General features: G+C 35.4%; 1 protein-coding gene across 1 annotated transcript; it reads right to left on the reverse strand.

Moving 5' to 3' along the window:
- Window positions 1-3088: 3088 nt before the first annotated feature.
- On the reverse strand, window positions 3089-5518 carry LOC109022071 (probable N-acetyltransferase HLS1). Its single transcript, XM_019004868.2, has 3 exons — window positions 4817-5518; window positions 4432-4619; window positions 3089-4176 (listed from the first exon to the last, which is right to left on the reverse strand). The coding sequence occupies exons 1-3, from the start codon at window positions 4994-4996 to the stop codon at window positions 3312-3314; spliced, it is 1233 nt and encodes a 410-aa protein (XP_018860413.1). The 5' UTR covers window positions 4997-5518; the 3' UTR covers window positions 3089-3311.
- Window positions 5519-10064: the final 4546 nt, after the last annotated feature.

Below are 10064 nucleotides of genomic sequence, written 5' to 3' on the forward strand. Positions count from 1 at the left end.
TCAACTCTCAAATCGCTAAACTCATTTCAATTCAAAAGCTCTTTGTACATGAAACCCCATAACTTTTTTCAACTCTACGCCTCTTTATACGCAGAACCTACAACTTTTTTCAACTTCTTATAAATATATTTAAATTCATCTTAATATTCAAACACATCTAAATTTATTTTAGATAGATTTCATAAAACTTACTCTACTATCTTAACTTACTATTATTTATAAAGAACTCAACTCATCACAATTCAACTCAACATCCAAATAAGACTTAAGAGTTACTCTAGAGTCTTAATCGAGATTCATAGCCATACATGTAATCAACGTTCTAACAAAAGAAAAAAGAAAGAAAGCATCTAGTCAAGGTGGGGTACTGATCTTGGCTAATTTATCATTCCCTTCCTCTAATAATGTTCATCAAATTCTAAAGATAAAAAGCATATACGTTTGACGACCAAGCTCACCGAACTCTCGCATCGAATTTTACCTAAAAACCACTTCCCAACTATTCCTATATATATATTCCACAGAGAGAGAGAGAGAGAGAGAGAGATGCTCAGCCCTGAAGGGACCTTAATATAATTAAACTTCAATAAGCCACTTTGACCATTCAACCAAAGACTGACCAAGAAGTAGGCAAAAAAGATAGGGAAGCCAAAGCTGAACAAGTCAATCGGAGCTGATCAATGAGAAGCTACCCACCCATGATCTTCAGACAAAGAAATTAAATGTATATTCATTAATAAATTATATGACGTAGAAGCTGCCTCTTAATTATACGCTTAATATATAAATATATATTTGAGTTTGGAGTGGAGATTGAGTTTGCCTTTGGATATTAAAATGATATCAAATTATTTGAGTTGATTTATAAATAATAATGAATTAAGATGTTTAAGTGAATTTTAATTATAAGATATTTATTAAAATGTGTTTAAATATATAAAATAAATTGAGATATATTTTAATTTTTAATAAAAAATTAAAAAATTTATTAATAACTAATTCAAAATAAGTTGAGATGCGGTAAACATCAAAGATACCTTTAGTTTCCACACGGACTAGAAACTATACTTAATAATTCCATTAAAAATTAAAATTATCATCACCAGTACTTGCCGTGCACTTTCACGCCCACTCAACCTAACCTCAAAAGCTTGAGCCAGTAGCAGTAATGCGCTTCTTTGTCTTTATGGAATGAAACAATAGTGAGTTGATGTAAGATAAAAATTAAAAATTAAAAATTTTAAAAAAATATTATTAAAATATTATTTATTATTAATATTTTAAATTTTAAAAAATTAAATTATTTATTATATTTTATATAAAAATTTAAAATAATAATAAGATAAGATGAGATGAAATATTTTTACTATTTAAATATGACAATATATAAACTGGTTTAAATTGATGAGATGAGATTAGATTGTTTTAAATGAGTTAAATAAAATATTATTTTAATATTATTTTAAATTTTTAAAAAATTAAATTGTTTATTAAGTTTTATTTAAAAATTTTTAAAAATTATAATAATAAAATTAAATAAAATGAGATAATTTCTATATTACAATAAGTATGCCTAACAAACAAATCCAATTATTAGATATAAATAATGGAATCGCCATTAATGCAAAGCTCGAAATTTATGTATGCAAAGCTCGAAATTTATGTATATCTTGGGGATGAGGTGACTGGAAAGTCACGTCCCTGTCAATAATTTAGGTTAATGATCAGCAGTTAGGATTATCATTTACTTTGAAATAATATAAGTTAGAGACAGAGACAGAGAGACAGAGATCAGAGAATGCAGCAGGGATGGAGGTTTTGAAGTTTGAACACACTGAATTCAAATAGGCTTAGCTAGGAGCAGGAAACCAGAGAGCAGACACATGTCAGAAGGCAGCAACGAGAATGGTTGCCACTTAGCACTCGCATTAATGTGTTACTTAATTCAACCATTCCCACCTTCCCTTCCTCCATGATTCACATGATATTTCCTTTTCTTTTTGGTTTATTTTTATTTTATAGTTCAAACCCCGTGAAAAAACAAAGGACGCTTGGCTCGCCTTCTTGGGCTGGTGGCTCATTGACTGAGCACCATAAGTGGTGTTCATTGCATGCATCACCTGTTTCTGGGTCACTTGTACTTTCCATTTGCCGCTTCATGCATTAAATGCAATACATTTTTTCTGGACCTTTTAATCTTGTCGTCTTCCACTAGCTAGCTAGCTAGCTAGCTAGCAAGCAACGAGAGATGTGCATTTTCACCTTGGAAGGAATTGCTATTGCTAGGAAATAAAAGATTAATCAAAGAAGCACAAACAAAAAGAACAAAAGTCTCCTAATCAGCATGTTTGTTGACTCTCTCATTAACACATATTGGTCTAGACTAGCCATCCCAAAATCTTGTCACAATCGCAGAACCTCCAGCTCCTCGTGTACGTGTATGATCCAAATATCCGTAATAGGACCACCACCTACTACTACAAGGGAAAGGAAGAACAAAAAAATAAAAAGAAAAAAGAATATGTGCTTAATTAATGCTTATGGAGAGAGATCAGATAAAAAGACCAAAATATATGAAAGAATCAAATTACCAGAAGAAAATCTCTCTCCAAGTCTCCCAAAAGAAGAATCCGCCCGACACCACCCAGGTTCATGCACAGAAAAGTACCCATCAATGACACAATACTACACATCCATGTCGATGTAATATGACTCGATCGTATTGATTTATATATAATTCACTCTGTTGAAAGAAGAGATCATTAATCATATTAATCTAAAACAATATATATTAATAATCAATATATAAGATATGTAGGATAAGATAAGGTCCCCTCCTCCCATATGGAGGACGTCGATCGGCATATAAATCAAGGCACGAGAGAGAGAGAGAGAGAGAGGCCAAAAAGGGGGGTCCTTTTGGAAAGGTGATTTTCTCCATACATGCATAGGATATCCCCTCCTCAAGAAAAACTACTACATGATTTCTCACGTCAAGAACCGTTCTTTTGATCAATTTAGATTAGAATAAGTGAAAGCAAGAAAAAGAGAAAAAAGCAAAAAGTTACTCCCACCACAATCTAAGAGATAAACCAACGAACCCCACATGAAACCAAGGCTGCGTTTTGCTCGAGGAGGATCTAAAAAGCCACATCCATTTACTCAAAAAGCTTCCAAAAATAAAGAAGGAAAAACACAACAAAAGCTTATGGGGGATATTCTCTTTTCTTCTTTACAACAAAAACCCATATCTTCATCTCTTCATTTCCCTCTTTTCTCAAAACAGTCAATTTGGTTATCTTTTCACGAGATTAGAACTCTCTCGGATCGACAAAAATGGACAAGCCAGGTGGTGATTTGGTCCAGTCACCGACTGACCCATCACTATAGTCCTCACCGAGCCTCTTGATGCACCACAAGTCCTCGGCGCACGATAGCTTTTTCCAGTGGGGAATTCCTAATCTGAGCGGTTCGCGACTTGACACCTCCGCGGCCACAACCCCACACCCACGCGCTTTCGCCAGGTTGTGAGCGTAACCGCATAACGCCTTCACCAACTTCACCGCGCGTGTGCCTTCCCCTCCGATACCGTACAAGAAATGTAGCCCGAATGGCTTGAACAGCTCGGGCACCGAAGGAACTTGGAGCCATGGAAAGGCCCGGTCCACGATCCGGGTCGTTTTGGCGAGAGTTCGTTTAGCGAGCGACGCGCCGCGGACCTCCAACGTAAACACGTCCTTACAGTTCCAAATGCTCAGAACAGCCCACGAGTCGCAGGGATCGGACAAGAACCGATCCGACCCAGGGAACGACTCGGTCGTATACGTCCCACGTGGCACAGCGAGAAACGTCCCCAGACTGAGTTTGTTGTTGAGGACCGAATCAATGTCGCGAGGGAAGAACTCGGTGGTGGAGAAGCGTCGGCGATAGAGGATTTCAGCGTCGGAAGGACAGAGTTGAATGACGGTGACTAGGTCGGAGACGCGGACTCGGTGAGCGAACACGGGGTTGACAAGGATGGAAGGAGTACGGAACTTGGAGTAACCGCATTTGTCGGTGAACAGCTTAACGGAAGCCAGATTGTCGTTTTCGGTCGCTAAGTAAGAATACTCAGCGCCATTATCTCTGAACCACTCCTCCATTCGACGGACCAGCTTTAAACCTATTCCCAACCTCCTGCATAAATACATCCATACAGAATAAATTAATAAATAAATAAATAAGATACAGCACAAAAATAAATAAATATATATATAATAAGGAAAACTTATAGAGAGTAATAGCTTGAGACCCAATAATTGAAAAGCATGTCTTTTGAGGGTAGGGTGGTTATGATAGTGGGGCATTCTCCATTGGCCATTTTTAGACTTCTGACTATAAAAAATTGAGATGAGAAAACAGAGTAAAAAAGAGTTGATATCGTAGGTTTACCGATGGGAGGGGGAGACTCGGAGGCCTAGGATGTAGGCGACCTTGGTGTAGACAGGGACGGGTTTGATGAGTTCATTGTTGTTATTGCTGATTTTGGCATTCCTGGAGAGTTTTTTGCCGCAAGTAGCAGTTTTGATGCAACCTCTTATCATGCCAACTATCTCTTTCTGTTCGCCAATCTCAGCCACCTAAGTCGTATACAAATAAAGAGAAAGAGAGAGACATGATACCAGTTTTTCATTTCACAAAACAACAAGAAACCCAACGTTAGATGTTTGTTTTAGTTTCTTTTGTCCCTGTTGAAAAAGTTGGAATGGAGGTGGTGTGAAAGGGAAGAGGATGGAGTTACGGAAAAAGGAAAAGTAATAGCATTTTTGGTATTTACCAGCATGTTGAAAGCAGGAGAGTTGCGGACCCGGCAAATAGGGTCACCAAGGAGGTCGGTGAAGAGGGAGAGCTTGCCGCTGGGTCCAACCTCGCACCTCCTCTCCACATCTTCCACTCCCAAAAGGTCTTTCTTATGATCGAACTCTCTCACCACTATCTCGTGATTCTCCTCTCCCATATTGTTCGTCCCCCCCAACCCTTTTCTCTTTGTTCTCTTCCTATGCGTTTGATCAGTGTATATGGAACAGTATCTGATCGAGTACTACCCAAAAAACTCCCCACAAGAAACTAGTGAAGTGAAGGTGCTATATATAAAGAGGGGAAGGGAGAGTTGTATTCTGAGGGATAAAAATCGCAGCTTTTTCAAGGCCGCTTAATACAGAACATATAGCCATATAGACTGAATTAACGTGTATTGTAAGCAAGAGAGCTAAAGCTATTTTGGCTATACGAACAACATCGGAATTTGAGAACACAAAAAAGACGAGGATGACACACAGCTGATAATACTGGTCACAATCTCGATCCCGGAAAATAGAAAGGACGGAAAAGAAGTAAAGAAAGAAGATTTGGGAGCCGTTGAGCTTCTGCTTCTTACGCTTCTGCTTTTCTTAATTCTTAGGCAGTAGTGAGTAGTTCATCATTGCGGAACTACTAGTGCTGATCTTGTGCTCCCTTTAAATACTTGAATTTTGGGCTTTTCTCTGTCTTGCGAATCATCCCCACCTCCTTTATTTGGGGTATTTTTTACTAAAAAAAAAAGTTAATAATTTATTTTAATTGAGTTGATTTTTATTTCTTTTGTGTGTTTCTCTCTTGTCTGTATATCTTCTCTCTGTCCGTTACAACTTTCCGTCTCTCTCTAGGTCTGAGTAGACTATAGAAGACCAGAAGTGTTAATAATAATAATAAAATACAGAAATAAAAATGGGAAATTAATAATAATCATAACAATAAAAGGGGCGAGGAAGAGGAAATGGCGGCTATGGCTGCGCAGTTCTGTGGGGGACTTTTGTTCTCTTTGGTTTTAATCATTTATTTCTACGGAGGGAGGCGTAGCCATCATGACCCCATTTATAATCATTACTTTCATGCTCTCTCTCACCTCCATCATCCCCATCCGCATCATCATTATCATGGATCCATAGTTGTTCATATTATCTCATGTGTTGTGTAGATCATCATCATCATCCATGCGCGCCTTTCCTTCTCATTTGATACCCCCATTTGAGCACCATGTGTTTTTCTTTTTGAACTTTTTTAGACGCTTTTTTTACGATGCATCGTCGTCATCATCATCATAATCATAGTTCATAACAGTTTGGGTACTTGTCCAGCGTTGCATGTATATATGTCATGTGCGTTTCGAGTCCATCATGAGTTGAGTTAAATTTACGGGCAACGTGGCGAAACGGCTACCGTCTGTTCGGAGTAGCAACTCCCCACATTTTCGGCCGTTGATCTTTCGCATGAGTCCTGCAAAAATTATTGCTAAAGTTAGTAGTTAGTGCTTTTATTGTTCAGAATGATGCCCGATGATGATGATGATCATCATCTTAATAATGCTAAAATTTAGATGAACGGTCATGATCAGGGGCTTATCGACGGCTACAGCCAGATTTGGTGGCTGGCCGACATGTGCTATGATCTATAAATAGAAAATTTTATATACAGTATTACTATTTTATTTTCATCTCTTTAAATATAATATGATATATTTATTATTATTAAATAATTATTTATTACATACTTCGTTATGATGATAAATATATCACATATTACTTAATATGATTAAAATAAAATAAAAATGTGATATATAGCGTTACTCTTTGATAATTCCTTTTACCAAGTTGTTGTTGATGGTCGGCAATTAAGAATCCTGTTGGTGATTAAACATGACACAAACCAATTATAAAAAGAAATTAACAGTTCATGATTTGGCTGGCATATAAACTATTGCCATGTGATCTACGTCCTCATCAATTGACAACAGATTGATCGAATAATAATAGTAGATTATAAATACTTTAATCACAAATAAGTTACACAAAAATAAATTTATAAAATAATATGACTTAACATGATAAATCAAATTATAAAATTATTTTTATTATAAATCAATTTAACGAATCAAATGAAATCATATCACTTTATAAATTTTTTTATATAATTTTTTTGTGTCTATTGTATTTTTCATAATAGTATTTGAAATGTCTCGAGACAACTTGTCGGCATTATGATTTCTTCTTTTAATTTGTTCACACACCCTTTATACAATTTGTATAATTGTAGAAATGATATGTAGATTTTAAATCTTTAAATTGTGTCTATATTTTTTAAAATTATAAAAAATATTAGAGTTTAAGATTAATTAATGTAAAGAGTATATATGCATAATTATTTAACATTAGAACTTTTCAATACTTATCATGATTTGCAATGGAAGATCATTGTGGCATGTGAAAACTGCATGCCACATTATATATATATATATATATATATATATATATATATATATGGGGTTGAAGATGAGCCCAGGAGTACTGATCATTATATGAGTGAAAGCAAAATAGGGATTCCAATCGATCGATAATGGTTGGTGGGAAGTGTACGTCATGAGTACTATTAATTGGTTTATAATAAACAGACTTATTATTATTGCTGGGAAGTGTACGCCATACCTTGGCAAATTAGTCCATCTCACACTCTTTACACTTGCGGTTATAATATAAGGTTCTGTTTGGTTTGAAGATGTTCTCATATTATTTTATTTCATTATAATTTTTTTAAATTCTCATACAAAATATAATAAATAATTCAACTTTTTCAATTTATAAAATAATAATAATATTAAAAAATAATATTTTATTTAACTCATCTAAAACTATATCTTCTTTCTATCCAAACCAATCCTAAACATTTAAAATACTTATTACTCATAAGTATACTGTACTACACAATAAATTTATTGTCAATAAATCAAATATACATTTATCTAATTACAATAAATCTACTCCAAAGCCGGTCTAGGCTCTAACACCCCACACCAACTGATGTGGCTGATCGGGTTTAGTGTAAACGATCCAATAGCTTCGAGTTACCCCCTCCATCTACTCCTGCCGAACCCTGCACAAAAGAGATGAACAACGAAAGAGGCGAACAATGAAGCATCTCAAACGCGATTCTGTCTCCCCTCCGAAGCATCCCAGATGTTGCTTCCTCTCCATCTACAAATAACAAATTCCCCGCGAAAGAGGCGACATAAACACTTTGTCGGGTAAAATCCCTAAAAGCTGTGAATCTGCCCCCTTATACATCTGCGAATCCTTCTCCACATAAGAAGCTACTCTACGCGAATCTCTCCCCCTCCATTTGCGAATTTCATAATCTTCTTCTTCGTCTTTATCAATCTGCCCCGAGGAAACCCTAAATGTAATGTTGTGTTCTACCAAAATAATTAGACTATATTATAAAATTTTCCTTAGTTATGTGTTGCTTGAACTAAGATGATCTTATTTTTCTTTATAATGCAATTGCCAAGAGATCCTGTAACATGAAATAGGTGACCCAAAGAAGCTTTTACTCTTGCAGGTGTACATAGCAGATTTGATAGAGTTATTTACTTGGACATATGCAAGATGTGATGGTTTGATCAAGGTATCTAGATTGATATTATCCGCTCCCTATGTTTAGGTGACTGCAAGAGTGGGTTTTGAGTTTTGTAGATGTTAGAAGATGGTGTTTTGCCACTTTTCCTACTAAAAGAGCTAGACTGGTGCTTTTTTAAATGTAAACACCATTTGAAGTCATAGAGTTAGTTGTTAACATTCAACACTACTTACAGGTGTATGATCTTAGCATGCTGGCATTTAAATTAGCATCTTCTTTCCGGTCTTGTCTTGTTATTTGTTTACTTGAGTGTTCTATGGGCATTGATATTACTATGCCTAACCATTGCAGGGCTTTGTTGTAGTGGCAAAAGATCATAATGCTATCGTAATTGCATTTAGAGGAACTCAGGATCACATGTAGATATTCTGATGGCTTAATTGCATCTAGTAGTAATTTATGTTCAGTGATGTTTTTCGGCCTTGACTGGCTGGTGAATGGAATAGGAAAAAGGGTTTGTTAATGAGTTGTGATGGTTGGTTGATAGCCACACTGCATACTATTTGGCTCAAAAAATTAAGAAATAGAATTAATTAAAAAGAATAAAAAAACAAGAGTGTATTTCCATATGATTAAAAAAAAAATTGCCACATGATTTGCACAAGCATGTCATCACGCAAGCACAAGATTATAAAGAGATTTTTGTGTGCATGGTTTTGAATTTCAGTTACCTACACTGATAATTCTTTGTTCATTGGATTTGTGAAAAATGAATGGGTTGGTTTTTGGAAGGGTTACCCCAAAGCCCATAAAGTTGACTCATTGACTTGTTACCCCAAAAAAAGATCCTAAGCTAATATACATAGCTTCAAAATCTCAAGACCTTGTTAGATAAAGTTGAAGATAACTTCAATTCTTTTTTATCTTTCCTTCCACAATGTCACTTTGTTCCTCCAAAGACTAATGCAGTTGCATCTTTTGAAGCATAAACTCAGTTTGTCTTTCTTTGGGTGAAGCATAAACTGTGTAGTATAGGGAATCGATAAAACTAATGCAGATGCATCTTTTGAAATCCAAAATTCAGACATCAAACAACTTGTCATACCAACCAGTCTGTGAGATCAGAGTCTCCAAAACTACATCACAGTCTTTCAAACTACATCACAGTCGACCAAACTACATCACAATCAACCAAACTAAATCACAGTCTCCCAAACACTTGAATAAAACATCATTGTCTCCCACACTACATCAAAATACATCAATATATAAAAAATATATCAAAATAACATCTTCGAAACTACATCAGAGTCTCTCAAACTATGAATAAAACATCATTGTCTCCCAAACTACATCAAAATACATCAATATATGAAAAATACATCAAAATAAACAATCTCCCAAACTACATCACAATCTTCCTGAAGCACCTACTTGTTGCCTGGTAGTGTTGGTTGTGTGATATTACTGCACTGTGTTAGAATAACAAAATAATCCTTACCTGCACTAGGTATCTTAATAAATATAAAAAAAAAACCGCCATTAGAAAGTGTTTATGAATGCGCAATGGAAAGCAATATAGAAAAAATGTATTACCTGAACACTTTCTTGAGCTTCTGATACCTCACAATCCTATG

This window comes from Juglans regia, chromosome 7 (assembly GCF_001411555.2).
Source record: "Juglans regia cultivar Chandler chromosome 7, Walnut 2.0, whole genome shotgun sequence".
Lineage (NCBI taxonomy): Eukaryota > Viridiplantae > Streptophyta > Magnoliopsida > Fagales > Juglandaceae > Juglans > Juglans regia.